Genomic DNA, 25,812 nt, shown 5'->3' on the forward strand with positions numbered 1-25,812 from the left:
TTTCAGTCCTGTTTTTCTTATACACTGTTTTAAGAAATCAAACATGCCAGTATCCAGAGATGTATGAAGCCTGAAGGCTGCAACAAATATTTGTAGTCCTTATCAATTCGCAAAAAACTTACAGTTGCCTTTATCTGTGCTAAGTACTCTGCCTCCATTTTACTAAGACGTGCATTTGTGTCCTCCAGCAGTTCTTGGATATTTTCTGTGTGTTTCTTCTGAATATCAAACTTTTCCTTCTCCATTTCTGCCACAGCATTGTGAAGCTATGTTTAAAAAAAATGTTACCAGGTTATTCACTGATTTAAAAGACTGTACAGCTGGCATTTTTTAACTCGATAATAAAACCAGGTCATTTTTCCATTCATCATTAAATGGTAATAAAATTTATTGTACCAATGTTCCAGAATTAGAAGGAAGAAATAATAATAATAAAAATAAAAAAGAGTAATGCTTAAGAAAAGCAAAGAATTATAGTCACATTTTCTACAATTCATTTTGTGATGTTCTGTTTATGTTTAACATTTACATTGATCATCACTTTTCATGTGGAGACTTCTTAATTTATTACTACAGAAACATTTTGTTCCCCTGAACTGTTTTCTTTACTTTAATTATTTCCATGTCTAGAATTTCTGTGGTTTGAAACTTAGAAATATCCACTTACCTTTCTAGGTTAGAAGCTTTAAAACTACATGATACAAACACAGTTACCTAAAAAGAAATAATCTCCTGTCTAACTAACCAGACCCAGATCGGCGACTTGATGATACAACTTTACTGTTTGTCAGTCAAGCTTCAAACAAGCTCTTTGCATTCAGGAGGATGACCTACCAAAAGAATATGCAATGATGCACAAATGGACAATGTTCTGCAAGCATTCTCTGCATGCCAATGTATTCCAATTTTTATAATTAAATATAAATACCACTCAAAAGTCTCTCTCTTTTGCAAACAGGCTAGTGAAAAAGCAAAACTGGGTCAGTCTTCTTATGTGGTGCCTGAATACAAGCTAATAATTTTGAACAAATGATTAATATCATAGGCCAAAGTATGCAGTATTGTGTGATTAGGACCACCATTTCATAGTCTTTGCTGTATGCTGTGAAATATTCCCCGAAAATGGTTAGAATGAAAAAGAAATCTGCAGCATAAAAATCAGTGTTTCTCAGCTCTAGAAACTTTGCTGAAAAGAACACACTTGAGAAATAATCTTACAACAGAAATACAAAGCACCAATCTCTACTCTCAGGGATGTAAAAATGGTTTTAAAAAAAAGTTAAAAGATTAACACATAGCAAAAATAGGACAGTCTTTGAGAAGTTTCTCAAAAACGTCCCACCTATATGATGTACCAAATTCCACAACAATGAAATATGGTAGCATTTTATCATTGGTTCAATTTGTTTTATTGGAATTAACCAGGGCATTATTAAAAGGTTATAAATTTGTCTTCTTGATTAAAAACCGGGACAGATTAAAAAAAAAAAAAAAATCAGAAAACGTAACTGATGACACCTATTATTTTGAAGGACAATCATTATTACTTGAATCAACCCAGCTTTTTGGCTCCAAATCATACTGGATATACAGACTCTCTGGTTTCACAACACAGCATCAGCAAAATGAGCCCAGTGTTTCGTGAACAACTTGACTTCTGTACAAAAAAGGATGGTGATGACATATGTAAGCAAAGATCAGTGTTTATACTAAGGAAAAATAGGCTGAAGGGACAAAGTAAAATTAAAAGTAAAATCATAAAAACACTTTACCTGTCCATTTTTATTATATTTCTTTGAAAGTTATACTATTAATCCTTTTTCATAGAGGTAACATGACTTTTCACATTGCCCGTTTGTTTGGTAGATGAAAATATTGTGTTTGTTTTTTGTTTGCATAATGGTATCAACTGATGACAAAGACAGCTTTGGGAATAGCATCTGCTAGTTAATTGTTCATGCAGAGTAAGAATGACAACCTCAAGGTCAGGGTATTGTTCTTCTAAAAAAAAGAAACATAAGCATTCTTTCTTCAACTTCTTTGATACAGTGAAAAACATTTATGAGCAATCCCTCTTTGGTGACAAGAATTAAAAAATAACAAGGCCCTTTGTTCATAGGTACAGGCTCCAAGAAGTAAAATGAACACCACACCTATAAGGGAGGTGCTATGCCCTTTCAGCAACCTTTTCTTTTTCAAATGGCTTATCTGAATATCTTTCAATATTCTGGAGTCAGAGCTGTATTCTGATAGATGCCTTTCAATATCCAGGAGTGCTGCCTTAAATTGAAAAGTGAATTGTTATATATTTTTTTATTTGCATGTCCGTATACAACTAATTATTCAAGAGAGTCATTGTGGCAACCAGAGGCAGCAGTTCACCACTTAAAAATTCCAAACCAGTTGAAGCGGAACAAGAAGAATCTGAAGGACACCTTCCTAATGGCTCCTGCAGCTAGATCGACTGTCAAAAGGGTGACACAGAAGCAGAGGACAGCCTGCAAAAAGATTGGCATTTACTCAACTGTTCTTGAGGGCAACGTCTCTGTATAGCATTTTCAATTCAGAGACAGGATGTAATGGTTACAGGTACAAAATGAAATAATAAATTTGGCACAGGCTCAAATTTACCCAGATCTCTTGTGTGAAAAGTCTGCAAATTAAAACTAGCAAATTATACTCTAGAAGGGAAAAAAATAATACAGGGAAATAACTTCAAAAGTGATATATTTCCTTTTTTATTTTTTAATGAATTGTTATCAAGTTGATGAAATATACATTTGATCTTTCTATATTTTTACTGACAGAGGTCTTCAGACTTAAAAAAAAAAAATAACGCGCTGTTCATTACCCTTTTTTCCCACTCGTTGTTCAAAGAATCTGTGCTTTGCTCACACAACTTCTTTAATTCCACAATCTGCTTTTCCTTCGCCTCTCTGACAACTTGTGACTCGCGAACAAGGGTCTGAACTGTCATAAAATAAGAAAATAAATATACCAATTCAAAAAATGCCATTAGGATTCTTCTGATGTTGGTAACATGCAATCAGATAACTCCAGTCTTTTAGCTGACCCTACTTTCTGATAATTTCCTGCTCTTAATAACATTTTGTGCCTGAGACAGTATGTGTGTGCATGTGTGTATACTTCCTTACAAATGTTTTATTTCAATTCTATGCCATAAAGTTGAACGTTTTAATATGAGATGTTCTTGCAACTTTACTTTTTACTTACCTTTTAATCAAGATTTGGTGCACTGAATAGTTTTAAACTTAGAAGAATGGCAGAAAGATGACAGGAAGTTTACATGCAGTTCTTATATAGTTTTAGACCGGGGGTAGGCAACATTTTTTGGCCGAAGTGCCAAAAAACCCACAATGTCTACCTTGTAAGGTGCCAGAGTGCTGGCATGCCAGAAAAACAAAATGAGGGCGGGGGGGGGGGGGGGGGGCACGGCCTGCAGTTACATGGCATGATGCACTGCATATTAGTATATTTAATAATCATAAATGTTGCCTTTGTTGTTGTGTATTCCTTTTTTGTTGAGCATGTTGCAATGAGAGAGAGAGAAAAAAGAGACAGATAAAAGAAAGAGGAGAGAGAGAGAGAGAGAAAGAAAAAGAGCAAAGAGAGAACCAGACACATACACATGCACACAGAGAACCACATGCACAAACACAGGGAACCAGAACACACCCAAAACAGACACATGCACACACGCATCCAGACCCAGACACATGTGTGCACACAGACGCACACAACTAGACACAGGCAGACAAACACACAGAGCCAGATGCGCAGGCGCATGAAGCCAGGCTCCTGGGCCACTGGACAAAGTCCGACCCAACCATGCCCTGGTCCCGCCAGAGCCCCTGCGCTTCCCTGGGGAGCCAGCCCCCAGGCTGCAGCACAGCTGGCTGAGGCCCCGACCCAGAGCCTGCCCATCAGCCCAACCAGCCACACACCCTGCACAGCTAAGCCTGCAAAAGGTGCGGTGCTCCTGGCAAGGGGCAGCACCAACCTCATCCTGGTGGGGGGCTGGGCTGGGGCTGGGCTTGGAGCGAGTGGGAGTCAGGCAGGCTCAGCTGCAAGCCCTTCTGCAAGCAGACCGGGCTCCGTGGTTGGCAGCAGCTACCAGAGCCTGGGCTGGCTGCAGCCAGGAGGCTGCAAACAGCTGCTCCGGGCTCCAGCATCAGCTCCATACTGGTGGGTGCATGTACACCTTGGAGCAGACAGCGGGGATAGGGTCTGAGGCAACACGGCCCTCCCACTGTCTACTCTGAGGTGCATGTGCAGTCGCTGCCAGCATGGAGCTGATGCCAGGGCTGTGGAGCCTGGCGCAGCTGTTTGCAGCCTGCCCGCTGCTTGCTGCAGCTGCCCAGAGCCCAGACTGGCTACAAACAACTGCACCAGGCTCCAGAGCCCAGTCATCAGCTCTGTGTCAGTAGTGGGGGAGAGGCCTGGGGTTGCGCTGCCTCAGGCTGCTCCCCCACCGTCCACTCCAAGGCACACGTGCACCTGCCACGGAGCTAATGCTGGAGCCCAGAGCAGATGTTTGCAGCCCCGTGGCTGCAACTGGCCCAGGCTCTGGGTAGCTGCTGCCAAACACAGAGCCCAGTCTGCTCACAGCAGGGCCTGCAGCTGCCCAGCCGCCTGCTGGGAGCAGCCCAGGATTCATGGCTGGCAGCAGCTGCCTAGAACCCAGGCTGGTGGTGGTGTGCTGCGCAAAATGGCCTTGCGTGCCGTGCTCAGCACACGTGCTGGCGGTTGCTGACCCCTGTTTTAAACAGTCTTCAAACAATGTTAAGACTGTTTTTGTGGTGTTTCTAGCCTCTAAACAATTCTGAAGGACTAAACTCAACAATATGATGCTTTCTGGAAACAGCAGTGTAGAGTGCTATGGATAAACATCCATATCTAAATGAAAAATTAGGGCCAGCCTTCAAATTCAAAGGAAAGTGAGCATGAAGACCAGTATTTGTTCAGTCATTAAAGGATACAGAACCACCAAAATGGAATGCCACTCTTAACATCACCTTTCTTCTCCAGCTTTCTAATAGTCTCTTCAGCTTCATTCTGTTTAGTTTTGTAAAAAGTCTTCAGTACTTCAATTTCATTGTTCTTTCTATCCAGAATCTATAATAGAAAGTCATAAATTTAAACCCGTGAAACACAACCTACAACCAACATGCAATATAATATATGCAGATACCTAAGAATGGAAGAGGAGGTTTTTTATATAGAAACAGGTAGCCTTCAAGAGATCCTTCTGCCTCACAGAAATAATTAACATAAAAAGTATTATATTTTCCATAACAAATAACTGTAGTGTCAAAGAATGGTTTTAGATGGGAAGCAGGAAGCAGCATATGAAGTAGGCAGCAACAAATGTTAATGTAAATGACCTTAGCATGAACAAAGTGAAGAGGAAGAGAGAAAATGTTATGCAAAGGATTGTCCCTGAAAATAATGATTTTTTCTTTCCATTATCAAAAACTCTTCACCAACTACATCCAGATTTTTTAAATACGAAGGTTGAGAGACAGATAAGGCTCGTTGGGTAGATGTGATTAGACAAACTAAATATTTAGTGCTATCCTTTATTAGATCACCTAACAACTACTTAGTTGGTCTAATAAAGGATATCACATCTACCCAAAGAACCTTGTCTGCCTATGTCCTTAGACCAACAAGGCTACAGCCAACAACCCTAAGGGTTCTGAGAGTAACTCCAAACATATTGCTAAGTACTCAACCAATCCCTTTGGGATCTCAGGGAAAGGTGTGGGGGAGTCCATTAACACAGTGAAGACAACAGTGAGATAAAAATCAAGAACTGAAACCTAGGCATTCATTTGATAAGCATTTTAAAATAGGGTAATAGGAAAGTAGGGCTGGAAGGGACCTCAAAAAGTCATCCAGTCCACCCCCTGCTCAAGGCAGCATCATCCCTGACCATATCTTCCTGGCCGAGTGTCTAACTTAGTTCTGAAAGTTTCCAAGCATGGAGATTCCACAACATTGCTAGGTATCTTGTTCCAATGCCTGACCACCCTCAGATTCAGAGAGTTCCTCTTAAATCTCCAACCTAAACTTCCTCTACTGAAGGCTAAATCCATTGCTTCTAGTCCTGTCCCCTATGGCCACAGAGAAAAGCCCATCTCCATCCTCTCTATAATCATCTTTAGGTAGTTGAAGACTGTTATCAAATCCCACCCTCAGTTTTATCTTCTCTATGCTAAATAACCTTATCTCTTTCAGCTTTTTCCTCCTAAGTCAGGTTTCCCATGCTCCTGATCATTTTTGGTGCTCTCCATTGGATTCTTTCCAATTTGCCCACCTCCTTCTTGAAGTGGGGGGCCCAAATGTGAACACAGTACTCCAGGTGAGGCCTTGCCAGCATGGAAGAGTCACTTCCCTTAATTTGCAGGTGACACTCCTAATACAAATTAGTACATCGTTGGCCTTTTTTTGCAACAAGACCACACCCATATTCAGTCTATAGTGTATTGCCATGGTTCTCAACATTTTGTAGACTCAAGGCTCCCTTCAATACACTCAAGGCACCCCTCAGAAAATGACAGCTCTTAGCTTTCACTTTTTTTAACTATAGAAAAACACTTTTTTTTCTGAAGTCAAAGTGGGCACTTATGAGGATGTGAGATTAAATTATATTCTTCATATATAATATATTATTTCTTGTGGTGCACGCACTTCCATTAAAATATTAGTGTCTCTTCTTTCTATTTGATTTTTACTGCACCATACAGTTTAATTAGAAGCATCTCAAATTTTCAGTAAGTTGCAGAAATATATAAAAAGAAGTTCTGCTTTATTACATATTTGTATGATGGCAAATGACAATCTGTTCCATGCATTATACAAATATACTTATCACTAAGCTTCTAGAAAACAAGTGAATTTACAGTACTCTACTATGATTATTGCATAAATAAAAATACAATTTGCATATTTGTTGTACATATGGTTACAGTTTATATTTTAATATTATGAACTTAATGTTTATCTTAATGCTTTAAATATTTTATACCAATGCCAAAAAAAAAGCTCATGTCGTCAGAAGTGTCCACCTCAAAATAAAATACTACTCCCACCTACTTGAAATGGTTTATATCTTTAAATACTATGATGCTATTTAACCATCTCTAAAACACCCCCATCATGATGAAACAAACTTCAAAAGATGAAATCTTAACAGCAGTTTGAAAAAGACGACAACTAAGGCAACGAGAAAGCATCTCAGCTATTCCTTATTCTCACAAAGATGTTTCCTTTAGATTCTTGTCTTGGCGAGCTAGTTACACTTGCAAGCACTGAGAACAGATGACCCAAATATGCACCTGACCAAATATTAACATCCTTTTAAGGATGCTTTGATGTGTCATAGTGTTGTGTCAACTGACTTCCTCCAAGTCTGTGACTCAGTTTTGAGGGGGGGAAAAACAACAACAAAAAAAGGGACGTTGTAACACTAAACCTAAATTAGGAAAAATTCTTGTGAATCTGATCCTTTAAGATACTGAGCATTTGACTCTCACTAAGTCCATGAAAATAAAGGATGATTAGAACCACGTAGGACCTTGCAGGACTTGACCTCACGTGTTAAAAGCTCGGCACCAAGATAAACAGTATTGGGTGAGAGTCTTTCCTTTAGACTGTTTCTAAATGGTGTTTTGTAGTATAAGATCAAATCCAGTCTAATATAATTGGATTACCTAATTATACAACTGTAAAAAATGCAGATGTAAGACCAAGTGTTATTACTGTACTATATGAAAAAACACTGAAAACTCATTTAAACTATTAAAATAAAAGAAGATTTTTAACTTAAAAAGTTTGACAACTTTTGATAAGAGCTAATGAATAGAAATTCAAAAAAAGCTGGAATTTGGAGAAAAATAAGAAGCTGGCCTTTAATTAATGATAAAGTAATAGGATTAAGTTTCACTGGGAGATGAAGTTTGATTCTTTTTCACATTCAACAGAAATTGTTAGATTGTGAAAGCAAATCTTCTTGAAAATATACATATCTAGAATAACATTCCCTCGATCATTAATTTATTTTCACAAACACATTTTTCCATTCCAAATTCATGCAAAAATAGGTCTTCCTTTCATAGCAGCTTTTGCAAACTACAACGAAGCATAAAGTCTTGTTTTAAAGCAAAATGAATTATTATTTTGAAGATGCTACAGAAATTAAATGCGGCTCTGGATTATTTCGTAATAGTTATATAGTATATAAATATGTATGTGTAATGTAGAACATACTTTTGGAAATAAATTCTACACACTTCTTACCTTCTGAACATCAGCATCATGTTTTTGCTGTAATTTAAGTTTTTCTTCATGAAATTTAGCTTCCATTATTTTTATTTTCATTCCCAGCTTTAAAAGAAAAAAATCATATTGTTATTACTGCAAGTAATTATACTTTGGCCTTTACAAAAAGTTTTCTGATTATGCAAAGAAAATTTTTCCTCCCCCTGCCCCCCACCCCAAGGAAAATGCACATGAAAAATTAAGTTGCAGTTCTACACCGTAAATGTTATAAAAGGTTTTAATTTATTTTGAAAAGAAAATTATAAAAGATTTTAGTTGATAATAGAAACAACTGCTACTGCCCAGAAAACTAATCTGTTTTTAAACAAACATTACAGGATAAAAGCTTTAGCATTTGTGCCAACACATAAATTATGGGTTAGAGCTCTAATTTTCTGGGCAGGTGTTTTTCTAAGTTATACAAAACAACAGGTATATCCTGCAGGTCTCATTTATTCTGGGAAAGTTCATCATTTCAGAGATTTCTTATTATAAACAAAATTCCTTTGTAATATCCTGTTACACTTCCAATATGATTTAAGAGTATTGCTGGTGAATCAGAAGACAATAATACAAATTTCTTGCTTTTGCTTTTTTTAGTTCAAAATACTATATCTAAAACTTCCCTCTGCCACAATATTTCTAGCATGTCTTTTGAGGACTGTGTTAAGGTCTGATGCATATTTTACGTCCGTCTTCTATAAGGAGTAATGATAATTTTTCGTCCATATTCTGGCTACCCCCTTGCATCTAGTTACTTCTGCTACTCAGGGACAAAGCTCCCCAAGCACAACCAGCTCTAACAATCCCTGGTCTTTTCATAATGGACAAATCAGTGTCAGACAGGGGGTGTTGGGCGGCAATGCCTGATCAGCAGAAAAGTTCTCTGGGAGCACGTCTACATGAAACATTTACTGTGGGGCTGCCTAATTAACTCCACAGTAAAGTCTGCACATCTACGTGTTGGCCCTATTAGGTCTCAGTAAACTGATACACACTGCGGTAGGTTAGTACTTGTAAATACAAGTACTGTCCTGTGGCAGTGTTGTTTAATGTGCAGCAACACATGTGTAGATGCTGACGGGGCTAGCTGGGGCACAAAGGCGCTTCAGTGAGGGCTAGCCCTACACTAAAGCACTCTCATGCTCCAGCCAGCCCCTCTGCAGCACGCTGAGCAAGGCCAAAGCAGGCCTGGGCTGGCAGGCTGACCCCCCAGGCCCTCTGTCAGCCAGGGCTGCTCTAACCCAGCTCAACATGAAGCCCAGGAGCAATAAACTCTGGCGTGACAGGCACTGGAGTTTATTGCATTGCATTAATTTCACGTGTACATGCACCCTGGAAAACTGCTCCTGCCAGCATAACCTAGATCAGCTTTGAGCTAATTTAAGTAATGCTGGGGTGTAACCTGCTCCCCATCTTGACACAGGACTTCAGCAAAGTTAAAATCCACTCTCAGATCCTTCATAGCTTAGCTGGACCCAAAAATCTGGCATGCAGATTGTCTTGGATACAGAGTTAGGCAGAAGACAGGTCAGTGTGGCACCTTACAGACTAAGTCGTTCAGAGGCATGAGCTTTAGTAGGCAACAGTCTGCTTCACCAGATACTAGGCTGCTCTGCCTTCTGCTTCACTTCAGACTGACACAGATAACTCTCTCTAAGACAGAAATGATAAACTGAATTATGATATGATGAGAGGCTGAAAGTCATAAGACTCTTCAGCCTGGAAATGTGCAGGCTCGGGGTGACCTGGTGACAGCCTATAAGTACATGAGGGGTGTACATCAGGACCTGGGGAACGTCTGTTCACCAGGGCACCCCAAGGGATAACAAGGTCAAATAGTCACAAACTTCTCCAAGACCATTTTAGGCTGGACATATGGAAAAGTTTCTTTACTGTCTGAGCCCCCAAGGCCTGGAACAGACTGCCGCCGGAGGTGGTGCGAACACCTACTCTGGACTCCTTTAAGAAATGTTTGGATGCATATCTTGCTGGGATCCTTTGACCCCAGCTGACTTCCTGCCCTTTGGGCAGGGGGCTGGACTCAGTGATCTTCCGAGGTCCCTTCCAGCCCTAACGTCTATGAAATCTATGAAACGCCAAAGAATCAACAAATGTATTACGCATTAGAGGGGTTTTTTTTCATTTTTTGGTATACATAAATACAGTAATTCAGGAACCAATCCCCATTTATTTTACAGAGAGACAAACATATACAAGACAAGAAATGTGTTTACTAGCAGTCTGCTATACTAAGAATTCTGTTTCACTTACCACAAATGAATACAGTATCCCAAAAGGACAGAAAGCATGGGATTTACAAGTGCTTTTGGAGTAAAGTGGCAAAATGCTACCGGAATCTAAATTCATGACGTATTTTTCAATTTTATACAAAATGTTTTTCTGTGCTGCATACTTCATTTGTAACATATATGATGTTATCCAATAGTCTTCCAGGGTGCATAGCTAACTGATGAAGTGGGCTCTTGCTCTCAAAAGCTAATGCACCTCTGATTCACTTGGTCTATAAGGTACATACATACAGCCTGTCTTCTATGTGTGATATTGTCACTTGTTACTGGTGATACAAAAGAGAAGCTAATAAAAGGCAAGCCAAATTGTCAACTATTAATTTTAAAACCTTTAAAAGGGGCAGATCAGAATTTTTTTATACTGAATCGATTTTTTACTTAATTTAATCTTTAGAGTTAAGACTAATTCTTAATTTGCAATAGCTAGCTGGAAAAAATTACTACAATAGTTTGTATGAGAAGTTTGATATTCAGGTCCACATTCTTGAGGCATCTGTAGCATACAGACTCCTGTATTGCAGTAATTTTTTAAAACATTAACTGAAGCACTTGCTTTGAAAATCATAATTTCTCAGTAAAAAAATCTTAAACATCCATCATTTTTTCACTGAAGGAGAATATCAAACCTTAAGAGTGGGCCGGTATAAGGACTATGCACCACTAAATCCTATTTATGTCATATTCTGTACCCGAGAATAATATTTTTTCATTACACATACCCTGGGCCAGCCTTTGCACACAGATCATCTTCATTCTCACAGTATGTTGGCAAATTAAAGCCTGAGAAATGGACATAAGGTCAAGCAATAAATCTCACTAAGGTTGGGGTAATGACGCATGATGCAGATTGAAATATGGAAGCAGCTTTGTCCCTAATTTAGACCATTTTATTAGACATCTACTTATACAAGTGTACAGTATTTTGAAACAAAATATGAGAAAACTTAAGTGCACATTTGTATTTAGGAGGACATTAATCTTCCTTCATTAAATTAAATTCACTTACCTTCATGTTGGGTAGCTGATTATAGTAACTCTTATCTACATGCCACGTTCTGTCTAGTTTGTTCTTCTTTACTGGCCTAATATCACATACCGCAAAACATAAAACTTCCTACAAACAATACCACAGTGACCCTTTCGTGCCTTTCAGAAAGCAAGTAGATAATAATTTGGACAACTTTGCTTTGCTCATCTTCATGAGGAAAGCAATTGCTAGCTTATGTACTGATTGATGTCCATCTACACCAGTGGTTCTCAACATTTTTAGACCCAGAGCACCCCTCAGTAACTTCTGTGAATTTAGCAGCAGCTTCCACATAGCCCCTCCTTTTCCCTGCCCAAGGGAGACAAGCCCTCCCGCTGCCCCACTCCTCACCTACATTTGCCTTAATTCATGAAGCCAAGGAGTGCTCAGGTTGAGAATCACTGTTCTGGTGGCTCCAGGTTTGCATGGATCAGCTGAGACACTTAAAAGGGACCTGCTTTTCCAGAGATGCTGAGCTTCAGCTCCCTGCCAAGGGTGGCTCCTCCCTGTGCTTGGCACTACCCAGGATGGCAGCATTTGGGGTTAAACCATCCCTCAATGTGGTTCACGTACACGGCAACCTGACTCCCCGGAAACAGCTTCCTGAGGACTGATAGCAGACTGCAGCTTCCCCTACAAGAACCTCTGTCCTGCTCCAACTTCCCACTCTCGTCACGTCCTGCTCCTGCGAGCCAGCTGGCCTAAGGGAGAAGCTGGGGGGAGAGCCCGAGCCATCAGTCCGTGGAGCCAGTGTACCCCGCTCCTCCCACTCAGGCAGGTGTGTTTGGAAGTGGCAGGTCCAGGGAGCTTGAGGGAACCATGCTGCCCAGCCTGTCCAAATGCTGGTTGCTGTGCAGGGTACACAGACTCTGTGCTGGACCCATTCTCCTCCTGGGAACAGAGGGACACAGGCTACTCCCACCTGCCCCGTGTGCCTGTGCTTCCGAGAGACGTGCAGGGTCAGGCCAGGAAGCGCTGTGGCAGGACCAGGGACTCCTCACTGCTTTAGGTTTGTCAGAAAACCCTAACGCATGTAAAAGCAAGCGTTCATGCACACTTTTCCACTTACACCTGAAACACCGAGAATCGCTGATCTGCACTAGCAGTTCAATAAGAATTTATTTTATTCCTGATTAAGTGAAGAGGTAGTTTAAAACAAAGCACATGAAGCTCTAACTTGACATAGAAAAATAATGTATTTTTCACTGAGACATTTATCCATATCTGAAAAGTTTGCAATGAAGTGTGAAATTTAGCCATTGCCATTGACTGAGTATCATTCCTTTGGGTTTCTGTCATTGTTTATTCTCCTTACAAAGACTATGAAGCAATTAAACCCTAAGGCCATGTAAACAATACTGATGTCAAACATCTGTGCTGCCCCTGTTATTTAAAGCCATGGAGAGTGATACCAACTGAACAGGTTTGAAATGACTAGTCACACTTTACTTTCAAAAAATAATCAACAGCAAATAATTAATTATGTTGTGATGGATTATCATCATGCCACTGCACTTCATGTTCTCAAGGCAGCTTAGTATCACAATTTAAGTAGTAAAGCTCATAATCTAACTCTTGGTAGCCATTCTATTACTTTCATCAATCATAGCAAGATATTTCCCCAGTTCTGTCCCCCCCCCCCCATGTCACAATCTCAGTATTAATCTTTGCTTGCATAAATTTTCAGATACGGTACAATTTATTTGATCTGTTTACATATCTGATGTAAAAACATCTCACTAAGTAGATCACCCATGTTATTTTGTGCCTGGGGAATTACAAGGACTTTGAAGTCCTATTGATCAACTGTTCGCTTGTCTACACCGCGCTGATCACCTTCAGGCCAGAGATGGCTTCTGAAAGGTTTCATGGATATCATTTTGTTGGAAATTTGCCAGAACTGTATATGCTTGCTTGCCAGACTTTTTTTCACTGTGTGTATGAGGGGTGTAAACAATAAAACAGAACTTCAAAGTAAGAACAAATAATGTAGGACAATGTATTGTATTTATCTTACAATATATGACAAAACTTCAAACAGCTGCATAACACCAAAACAAAAAGGAATTATTACTTCACAATGAAAAGTTTCAGTTTCCCATTTTTTGTTAAACAAAACTGTATTCTTGTCCGCACAATTAATACACTTCCACTGAAGGCTATTTACTCAAGTCTTCATATATGAGGTTAAATAATAATAAACAAGAACAGCTTGCACTTGTATAGTGTTTTCATCGGCATGTTTCATAGCACTAAACGCAGGAATACTGCACTTTCAGCACCCAGAGGTATACTGTATATAAATACCTGCTTCCCAGGAACATTTAATACTTTTATGAGAAAATCTTTAGTCATAACTGACTGGAAATCCCTTTAATATTATAATTTATTTTCATACATTTATGTTGCATTGAACAGTTCAAAGGCATAATATAAAATATTAAAAACCCCAACTCCCAACATCTAAAACCTTACCGTTGCTAACACATTTCTATGGTTTAATGCAATGAATAGCACACAATAATTACTATGTAGCATGGACATATGAAAGCTAAGGGAGAAAACTTGGCTCCATGAGTCAATACAAACGCCATTAATTCAAGGTGCTCAGGATCGCATCCTGCAAACTTTACAAGGCACAACATACGTGCATTTTACAGAAGATGCAGTCCAGTGAAAAAAGCAATAAGAATTCCTCTTCCTGTCCTTCATGAAATGAAGAATTTGCAGAGGCCACAGTATCCTGTAGGGAATTTGTATTATGTTTTCTGGGGACATTTTCTCCTACTTATAGCTAACATGACTACCAGTAATAAGATATACAGAAACATTTCTAGAAATATGAATGGATACTAGACAAGAAAGATGAAAAGGTTCTCTGCATCAGACAGAAAACTATAATTAGGCTGCAACAAATGTTAGCTATTGTACATCAAATAGCTGTCATTTCACTTTTTCAAGATATTTTTGCTTAATTCTATGAAAGAGAAGATAAATGAAGTAAAATGAAAAATAAATGAAAATTAAAAAAATGAATTCCCGAGTTCGTATAAAGCCTCGCTGAAGATCACATAACAAATCACTGGCAAAGGTGGCAGCAAATATGCATTCTTTATGTCTACCTTTTATTTATACAGAAGGTTATAAAATTAGTGTAAAGTTTATCCCCACATTAATTTCTCTTATTTTTTTCAGTACTGTGCTAACATTACAAAATACAGTTATTCTCAAAGCTGTTACAACTATGTGAGTTGCACCTTATGTTGTGACCCAGCTACATGTTCCACCAATTCACGGCGTGAAAAAAAAAAGGAATAAGCTACATGGTTATTCCACAAAAAGTGTGTAGTAACTTGGTCGCTTGTTCCAATCACACCATTAACTGAATGTGTGGCCAAGAGCTGCCCTGTGGCTGGGCGCTCCATCCACTGAACGGCTCCCAGCCGCAGGGCGCGCCACCCCCTTGCAGTGGTGGCAGTATTGTGACCTGCAGGGCTTGCAGAAGAGAGGATGCTGCCCCCGCTGCAAAGCTTGGGCTCAAGCCCCTTGGGCTGTGGGGCTCAGAGCAAGGAGAATGCTGTCCCCACTGCGAGACTTGCAAGGTGCAAGGCTTGCAGCCGTAGCAGTGTTCCCCGTGTTGCCCCCGTTGTGAGCCCCACAGCCCATGTCAGCTGCCACACATGGCTACATGGATTGCACGGTAGATCCCATTGCACTTTTACCTGCACATATAAAGGGGCCCTTAGACGTTAAATGTGTATGTTGTAAAAAACATTCCACAGACAGATTTTTATATATTGTGAGAGCTAAGACAGCTGATGGACTTTATAGATTTGGATGTCATCACCAATGTTTTCATACACGAAAGTGGCCTGCACAAGAGGAAGAAGGGGGAGGAGTTTTAGGTTTCTGGATAAGTCGACAGAAAAGTCTCCAGCAAATAAAAGAATTTCAGCAGAAGACAGATTTGCCTGTATCAAGAGCAAACCTCATGTATGACTATTTTGCTTCAAATACAGTGGATTTTAGTACTCTTCCATTGTAACACCAGGCTGTAAGAGCACTTTGTACCCAAGAGCTTAGTGATCTTTATGTCTCAAGCATAAAAGAAAAAAAAGAGAAAGACACATTTCTCTCTGTAAGAGTTAAAGAAGATTCACAGTCTGTGTCCTTTGCCAATGCTAGTTAGTACTATAGGACAGGAGGGTTGGAAGGGACCTCACACAGTCATCTAGTCCAGCCCCCTGCTCAAGACAAGATCATCCCCGACTAAACCTTCCGAGCTGTCTGAAAGAAAACAAGAGAAAAATCTGAAGCCTTAAAGACAGGGGCTGCTTTACTGTGCATGATTTTACATATAAGAGCTTATCCTAATATTCCAAAGAGCTTAAAAACTACGCTACATTTAAGTTGCTCCAGCAAAGCCATGTATGACTGCAGTAAAGCTTACACAGCCACACCGAATCTACTTTGCAAATAATTTATCAAGGAACAAGATGAAGGCTTCCTTGACAAAGGTGATACTCTGGTGAGAAGTCAGGTACCCTTCACAGCTAAAGACTTCAAGGAGAGTCCTTGACTTTGAGCAACAGGATGATCAAGCGTAGATATAACATTGCCTTTCCTCCAGGGCTCCAGGCAACTAACCACTAATCAATTGATGCCCCCCCACTGAGATTTGATTCATTTCAATTGATGAGTCTGGATTTCTACATATGTAACAAGGAATGTGAGAGACTTTGATGTTTGGAATATTTTTGTTATACATAAAATACTTATTTAAGTATCAAGAGCAGTGTTCTTTCCATTGTTTAAAGCAGTGGGCTCAAACTTTGCTTCCCACAGACCAGATGATGACAAAGGGTTGGTCCACAGGCCAGACAGAGCCTTATGCGCCAGGATCGGGCACTGGAACTGCCCCCACCCTGCCCCACTCACTGGGATTGGGCCCTGGGGGCCTACTACTGCCCCATCTCACCCCCACATGCCAGGATTGGGCGCCAGGAACCCAGTGCCACCCCCACCCAACCCACAGTGGGATTGAGCCCTGGGGCCTGGCCCCATCCCTGAGTGACAGGGTTGCACCCTGGGCCCTAGCACTGCCTCCTCCCAGCCCTCTGTATTGGGATCAGGCACCCGATCATAGTGCACAGACCTTAAGGCTCCTCACACATCCAGAAATTTGGCAGCAGGGGAGCAGTAGCACCATTCCCCCGGCTGCCAAATTTCCAGACTATGGGGAGCCCCATGGATCACGTGCTGCAATGCTGTGGGCCAGATATGGCCTGAGGGTTGGGGGTTATGCACCCCTTGTTTAAAGTGTTTAAACTACCTCCAACAGGTTTCTTTTAGGGGGCTCAGATACCATTTTTTCCTCTTTTCTTGTTTTATATTTCTAAAACTATCAGATTTTCAAACATATCCTACAAATCTAGAGAAATCCTAAATAACATTCTTCCTAATGGAATGTAACACATACTAAAAACAGGGTTTTGCATTTTCTTGATGTACCACAGTTCAATACTTCAGTACAACAACAAAATTTCTATGCATTGCTTCATTAACTAATGGTGCTCCTGAGGTCTGTAATGTTAGATGTGGAAAGAAATTAAAAAGAAATTATGCAAAATGTATACTTGTGTTACCGAAGTCAGGTTATAACTGGCATTTTGAATTAGCAGACACATAACTTAAACCTAATACTGCAAAAGTTATTAATCCTATTTATTATGGTAGCATATAAGGGGTCAACTGTGGTAGGCGCATATGACAGACTATGGATTTAATTGTGATACTTCTGTTTTAAATGAATTCAGGTTGTTATAATGTTGCATTGCCCCACCTGTAGCGGAGAGACGTGAGGATCAGAATGTGCTAAAAAAAACTGTCTAAAACATGTTTAACAGATGTCAAAGTATAGATAGATAAGAACTGTAAATACCTAGGCAATAAATAGAGCTCTAAACTGCAACAACACTGCAACCTCTCGTGCCTCCGGTCCAGTCCAGCTGGAACCTGGTACTCATGCAGAATTGTGATGACTTCAAAGGGACTCAGGCATGATCAGAGCAGAGCGCAGGATTACAACCAAAAAAAAGTTCCTAAAAGGAACTTTATTTGTCAGTTAACCTCCCTTCCCAAACGCTAGCGTAAGTGGCAGAAATCAGACTGATCTGATTACGCAGAATAAATCAGAATGATCAAATACAGACAACTGAAACATAATAATTATATTTCACAATGAGCATTCTTTATTCTATGTTTTTATCAGCCATTGGGTCAGTCTTCAATTGCATTCACGTCCGTATTTATTAAAATATCACAAAAAGACATTGTCACTATCTTTAGTTTTCATCTTCAACATGCAGCCATAATATTGGGCATAAGCTTATAATTTTCACTCCGTTTATTATAAAACTATTATGCTGTACGTGAAAAGTTAAACTTAAATAAAAACTGACTTTGAGGTGAAGATTAATAATGCAGCTAGAGATTAATTCCCAGCTGCCTGACAACCATCTGGACAGTCTACTGGTTAAAACACTGGTCTGAATTGCTAACCCACCTCTTTGATCTTTCTCAATGTCTCCAGTGCACATGTACAATAATTAAAGACATAAGTTACTTATGTGACACAGAACGCACTGGTAAGAGAAATCTATGGCCAGAATAATTAGCATTAGTAATTATAAAAGGCTTGAAGTCAGTTTGTAAAAATGTGTCTCATGGCTATGCTCTGTGTATTCATCCACTCTTGCTGTATCATGCCAGCCTACCGCTAAAATAAGTTTGTTGGGCATACTATTTTAAACCCTGAGAGGTCAAAGTAAACAGAAATCAGACTTCACGACACTGAAGACAATGAGTAGGGCCTGGTTTAAATCATGGGTCCAGCTCACTAACATCGTGCCGGGGCTGCCACTTTCACGCCCAGACCGTGGCACCTGCCCAACGCCCCGATTGGCTGCGGGGACAGATTTAGGGAACGGTTTAATTGCAGCAGCAGAGGTCTTGCTCCTAATGCTTCTGATTGCTGCTGAAAAGCCCGCGCCCTCCCCATGCCTCACTGGGAAAGGCAGGAACAGCACTAGCAGCCATCTGGCCCGCGTTGTTTCTGACAGGCAGGGACGAAATCCCCTTTTCAAAAATGCCACGGAGCTCTTCGTCTTCACTGTTGATTGGTTGATGCTGAGCTCAGTGGCAGACTCACTGCTGATTGGCTGGGAGCCCAGCAGAGCTGAGCGGCGTTTTTTGTAGCCTTAACAAGGCAGTATCTTATGCCATCTTAATGGGAAGCCATTAAGGCTGGCACATAGCTCCTGTGAAGGCTGCTCGCAGAGCGGGTGGCTTCCCCCACTGGGGACGTTTGGGGCTAGGTAGGCTCTTATCGCCCAGCTGCCGACGTTCTCCAGGGCAACGTTGGCAGCCATAAAGGCTCTGATGAGCATGAATGCCCCCTCTCTCCTTGCCTCGCTGCTCTCCACTGTCCTCTTGAACGTGGAGGACATGGTCACCTGTTTCTTGGGCTCACTTTCACCCTGGGCAGCAGCAATAGCCTTCCACTTTTTGTGCGATTTGGCCTCCAAATGCCAATCAGTGCTGTTCTTTCTGCACAGGTCCAACGTCACGTTACAGGATGAGCAGAAGAGCTTGCCACCATCTGCATGGAGGGTTCCTGTAGCATACGGCTTTACCTGGTCTTGGGCTCAGATGTTCTTGGTTTGTCTTATTGAAGGCAGAGAGCAGCATGATTGGAGCAGGGAAGAAAGCAGGCAATGATGTAGCTGCTTGAATAATTGTACCAAAAGCCTCCTGCTTCCCTGACTGGCTGCTCTTATATTTATGTGTGTGTGTGCTGGCTTCCCACGCTCAGTCTCTCCACGTGATCGGGCTGCTGCTGCTGCTATCCATTGAAGGTAAGAGGCTTTTTCCTGGACTCGGAGGCTGCTGGCTGTCTTAGGCACAAAGCCCTGTTGCTGGGTTGGGAAGGTTGCTCCACAATGCATGTGTTCTCTTCACCGGCCCCAGTGCCAAGCATCCCGTTTTTCCCCACCCAGAGGAGTAAGCACCCCATTCCCTTCCCCTCTCCTCCTCCAAGCTCTCTACTCCCACTGTCTGTTTTGTGACCCCTTCCTCCAGAGTGCTAAGCTTTTGCTCCTGGCCTGCAGCAGCCATGTGGTTGCAACGAAATGCCATGATATGGCTGTTTGCTGGGGAACTCCACATCCCTGTCTCAAAGGGAACTCCCCAGCAAGCAGCCATATCATGGCATTTCTTTGCAAATCACATTTTTCATTAAAAATACTTAATTTTGTGATTTTAATTAAAAATGTAAAAGTGCAATTTAAACCAAGCCCTAACATCTTGTATAAAGAAACATTTGTTGGAATAGGCCCCTAATGGGTCAGCAATCACATGAATGGACGATGGTTGGTATATATTAAGCACACACAAGCACATCTGTATGTGGCATGTAAAAGGGAGTGGGGGTAGCCATGGTTTGCAAATAAACTAACTTCAATCCAACTCCTGACCCTCCCTTCCCCAATCTCTACAGACAAATATTCCCTTCAAATATAGTATGTCAGATTTTTAGCTGTGGTAGAAGTTTTATATGCATCTAGAGTTATAATAATTAATGACTGTAAAACAATTTAGGAGGGACATAAAACATTAAGCTTCAGAATTTAAGATAATCTCTATCAAAGGTAAGATTAAGAATTGCAGAGGAAGGAGAAGAGAAACAAATGATCTCATCTGAGATTTCCTGAACCTTGTTCAAAAAATGTTGCCTAGTCTAGGGCGTAAGATACTGAACGGGATGGGCATATGTACCACTAAGAGTTAAGGGAACTGAAGACAGCATTCTTAAATTTTAACAACCCAGAAAGGATTATCCGCAAGAGTTTTAACACTTTTTTGGGTTCTTTTTACCACGGCAAAAGCTAAAAGGTTGAGGAAGACAGTGCAAGACTGTAGACACATGACATGGTAAATGCAATATGACGTACCTCAGACACCAGAGTAAGTTACACTGCTATCCAGAAGAGAGGCACCCAGCTCTCTAACGGTAGTCACCCAGGCTGTTTCACCACTGGGTGATGGAGAAACGAGTAACAGTATGTTTACAGTGAGCAAAAAGCTACTCTGGGATGAACTGGGCTAGCACTGTGCTTGTAACCTACCTACATACAGCTAGCCCTGACTTCCCAAGGGATAACTTTTACCCTGAAATAGAATGACTAACACTGATGCAGGGCTATACAATATATGGCCACTCAACATTTCCACTAGTGGAAAGGCAGATTATATCTATGTGAATATACTGTGTGTCAGCATCCTAACTATGACAGTACTTGAAGTGCATGGAGACCTACGAAAAAAAAAAGAAGGGGACTGTTAAGCGAAGGAAAAGACAGAAGAGAAAAAATGGGGTCAGAACACTAAAAGAAGCCATCCGTCTCCATCCCTTCTGTCATCTTAAGGTTACACCTATGGGATGCAAAGTAATGCCATGCAGAAAGACTGAAGCTAGCTCTACATGCACTAGCTTCAGAACCAGATGCAGTGCAGCCAGGTTAGGGTGGCACTGACTTTAGGCTAATTACTTCTGCTGGTTGCAGAGTTAACATGTTCTTAGCTAGCACAATATTTCTGCACAATATTGCATTGTGTCATGTATGCATACCCAAAAAGCTCCATCTAAACCAGCAGTCCAATTTTACAAGGATCCGTGCTCCCCACCCCATGACGACTGACCATGAAAGCAATAATAAGAGCTGGGGACTCCATCACAGCCATTTTCTTTCCACTAGTGTTACTGGACTCCGTTAAATTTGAAGACATGCAGTTATGAGGGTTAGCCCCATGATAGGTCTAACTAGGACTGAGTTATGGAACTGCTAAAAATGGTACTCATGCATATACTTTAAGTACCCTTTATCTATCTTTGGTCTTGCCTACACAAATTTGCACCAGTTTAATTAAACTAGTTCAACCAAACTAGTTCCAAACCATTGTGTGGGCACCCTTACGTCACATTACTTACTCGCAATCAGCTGAAGGTAAAACAAAATAAACCTGTTTATAAATTAAATTAGTGTCCACACAGCCTGTTACAAAAAAGAGAACAAGTGAAGAGATGGAACTATATGTCTCAAATATTTGTGTTTAAGAGAAGGCTGTAAGGATTGTGGTCATCAAATTATTTGAATAGCAAGGATATAAGGGAAGTTAAACACTTTTTGAAGAGTCGGATTATGGTTTAAATGAAATTATTGAGTTTATGCATAGATTTTGGTTCCTTAATTATCCACAACTGATAAGAGATTATAGGGGTTTTTTTAAACTGCATAATAAAGTAACTTATTATATGACTGCTCTTACAGAAAATGTAAACCTGTGTATTAATTTATTTATATCCAGCTATGTTTCTGTATAAATGAATGAAGAATAACAGGCTAAAAATACTCCTAATACACCCTTTCATAATTTGTGATGAAACGCATAAAGCCAAACTTTATTCCCATCCTAGAAAGAAAATATCCTTTTCCTTTCAAGAATAAATACAATTCATGAAAGTGCCTTTGTATAAAATGGTAACTGGGGATTGAATCACATTTATTGTAGGCTCAAAGATTTTTTTCAACCTTTGAATAGTAGAGGCCCTGGCAAACCTCATCTGAGCAGGTGCCTTTTCTAACCTACTCTCAAATGCAGTTTATATATTATGAAGTGTCCAAATTAACCCCTTCCTGGGGCTTGGTTTTATTAACATACATATTAACACTTACCCACAGTTCTGTACAAATCTCTTTCCCCAGATTTGGTGTTTCTAAATTCTTCTCTCTATTCTGTTTCCTTACTTTGTAAACATGCATCTCATTATACCAATATAAACCATGAGTGTACACACACACACCCCAACCAATGTATCATATCCACATTCTTATTTAGTCATATTGCTCAGGAAAACAATACTGATAGAGTTTATTACATTCTTGGCTAATATGACAAAACTATCCATTTTCCATGAAGAGAAAATGTCTGATCCATTATGTAGCCTCAAGCACAACAGTTTTAATTTATGTTGTTAGAAGCTCAAGCTAATTACAAGGGTTGCTCTTTAGAGTACTGCCTACTTATTAGTTTTTATGTATTGTTCTTAATCTGGCATGCATTAAATGTCAAATTTGTATATTTAAATACTTTCCCATAGAAGAAAGCAATTATGCAGAAGAATAAAAAAAAAATAAAAGTTCATTCTCACTGACCACTTCATAAAATTCCTCTAAGGAGAAACCAGTCAGATGATTCACCCTGCCAGATTTGAGATCAAAGTCGCTGTCTCCGTTCTCAGACCAGCCTTTCCTAGCTGGTTGTATTTTTATTCACTTTTGTTTCACGTCCCTATCTCAATCAAATTTTCTTGTAAATCATGTTTTATCCTTCTGAAATGTCTGTTGATTTTTTCTTCTATAAACACTTCACTCATTGATACTGGAATTATCTCTATTTTCTCTTGGTCCTAGGTACTCTTGTCCTTTCTCACCTCTATTTCTATTCACCTTACATCACTTGTCCTTTCCTCCTCCTGGAATGAGGACTTTGCCAAGTCTCTCAATGCAGGTAATTGTATCCTGCCAGGTGAGAATAACACAGCGACACGACTGCTTTCAACATTTCAACCTCCGGATCCTCGCACCCATGCAAACATTTAATTATAACGCTAGAACTGTAGCAGGGTGATCATACGCAAATGAGTGCTGGGCTCTAAATACATAAATCCAAAGACAGTCCCTGCCTGGAAGACTTTATAATCAAAATGTTCACACACCATCTGGAGCTATCATACACCAACAAAGGGAGAACCCAGAGGATAAGGGTTATATAAACAAGGACATCCTGTCACTTTGTTGAAATAGGGACATTCTTGTCCTCTAACACATACAAGAGCCCTCCCTTCCGCCATCCAATCCCTAACTCAGTAAAATCCCTTTACAGCAGTGATTCTTAAAGGGTGTGCTGCACAAGCAGCAGAAGTATGCTGTGAAAAAAGGGTGGGATCTGGCCCCGGCTGCAACAGCTGCACATGGCAGGATCAGGCCCCAGCTGGGCCATCACTGCACAGAGGATCAGGGCCACAGATTGGATCCAGCCCACAAACTAGTGAGTGAAGCATGCCACCAATTTTAATCCAGTAAAAAAGTATGCCCTAGGTATCCAAAGTTTGGGAAACACTACTTTACAGGGAAGAAGTGCCCCTTCCCCCAGTCCCCAGTGTCCAACTGGCATCATCTTCCCTTAGTACATACTCCATCGACAACCAGCACCATCTGTCATCACTCCACATGACACGCCAGGGACACTCATTTTACACCCACTCCATGTGGTCTATGGAAAAAGCACCCAATGCCCTCAATACATTTCCTCTCCCTGGCACTTCACTTTCTGATACCGAAAGCTCCTACATCTCTGCATGCTCTGCCACATTCATACCTGCTCACCAGCTCAGCTGCCTACATGAACAGATAACTGACAGTCTCTCCCACACTTAGCCAGCACAGAGTAGACAGGGAGGCATCTCCTTGGTCCTTCTGTAGTCCAACATCCAACAAAAAAGTTATTATGGGAGTCCAGGATCATAACAAGATCAGCTAACAGATGGCAAAACCTAAACTCTGACTTGTCCCCCATGTCACAGACCAAGCTTCATATCACGGGAGCTGGGCCCAGCACAGCCTTCCAGTTATCACCGCATTTAAAATATAATTAAGACAACCCAAACTGGCATCATAAAACAGAACTACAGTGTACTCAAAGGCCCTATATATACCCTTACACTAGCAATCGTGGTGTTACTATAACAACTTTTGGATTAAAAGAATACATAGTCTTGACAATATTTTTGTTTGCAGTATAAGAAGAAGTGACAACACTGGAGAAGCAGAAAGTTAAGTGGTTTAAAATATGCTTGCCACAGATATGGTGAGACTTAACTTACTGAGCGTATTTGCTGAAAAAGACTAACACAGAATGATAAAATGATAAGACAAGTTTTAACAAAAATAAAGTGTGACTCGGGTATAGAATGGAAGGGAAAAACTAAGCATTTCTAAAATGAAATAATCTATGTCAAGTAAATAATTTGTTTGGGGACTGTTCAGAACAACCAGTGCAATACTGGCATTACATTGCTAGACTTGCTTTGAACTCCAGAAGAGTTTCAAAACCAAATCTTAGCAACATGGCTGGTTTTCTGTTTCTGAAAAACATAAATAAGAGTTGCACTCCTTTTTTTACTCTATGGGTGGGTGGCACTAAGGATGGTTAGAGGTGAAGTTCAAAGGGAACTTTTCCTATTCCTGAAGACAAACCATTTCTGCCATCTGTTCTCAGTTGTTCTGAGCTGCTGAAAACTGATCTGCCCCTGTTTTGTTGCCTCTTCCTTGTTTGAACCCAAGATTTTTCAGTGATGACAGTTTCCCAAATGGTTTAATCCATGTCAGAAGCACTGGACAAAAAGCTACTAAAAGCCACTGCCTGATGATGCTCACATTTGCTCACTTCTGTGATGTGGTTATCATTGAAAATAGCCATGTGTTTAGCATTACAGTGTCAAAACAGGTGCAGGGATAGTTTATGAATGAAGAGCTAAAGGTTAAAAGCAAAAACCCACAGTTATCCTATTTTATGTTCTTCTGTTTTACGACAAAGTTGAAAACAGCTATGTGTTTAGAAAAATTCTCCTTTGTACAGCACTACTCTTCTGTTAATATATTTCCATACTCTAAATGAAAAGGCCTCACTTTGAATTAAGCCTCACGGACAAAGTAAGAGGAAAACCCATTTAAGGTTACAGTAAGCACATGGAGATTGTGAAATACTTTCTACAACCTTTCAAGTTTAAAATAGACCACAACACAATACCATTAGCAAAAACTACTGGATCTCCCACTGTGTGGTTTACAGGATACTTGCAATTTCTATACAACTCTGCTAAGTGGTTTATGAAACCTCTTGGCATGAATTCCTGGTATTTGTTTAAGTTCAAAAGATTATTCAGCTGACAATCCTGTGTTTCAATTTTTTTGGTCTACCGTACTCTCTCACATATAACAATGTGCCCTC

General features: G+C 40.3%; 1 protein-coding gene across 8 annotated transcripts in view; it reads right to left on the reverse strand.

The window, feature by feature from the left end:
• The window catches only part of CEP112 (centrosomal protein 112), a 274,221-nt gene that overhangs the window by 189,409 nt on the left and 59,000 nt on the right, over nucleotides 1–25,812 (reverse strand). For all 8 annotated transcript variants that reach the window (XM_014601930.3, XM_019494322.2, XM_019494323.2 and 5 more), the window contains 4 exons: nucleotides 8,323–8,409; nucleotides 5,037–5,136; nucleotides 2,852–2,970; nucleotides 123–266 (listed from right to left, as the gene is read on the reverse strand). In XM_014601930.3, the coding sequence (XP_014457416.2) occupies nucleotides 123–266; nucleotides 2,852–2,970; nucleotides 5,037–5,136; nucleotides 8,323–8,409 (450 nt within the window). The remainder of the gene's footprint in view (nucleotides 1–122; nucleotides 267–2,851; nucleotides 2,971–5,036; nucleotides 5,137–8,322; nucleotides 8,410–25,812) is intronic.

Source organism: Alligator mississippiensis, chromosome 8 (assembly GCF_030867095.1).
Source record: "Alligator mississippiensis isolate rAllMis1 chromosome 8, rAllMis1, whole genome shotgun sequence".
Classification (NCBI taxonomy): Eukaryota; Metazoa; Chordata; order Crocodylia; family Alligatoridae; genus Alligator; species Alligator mississippiensis.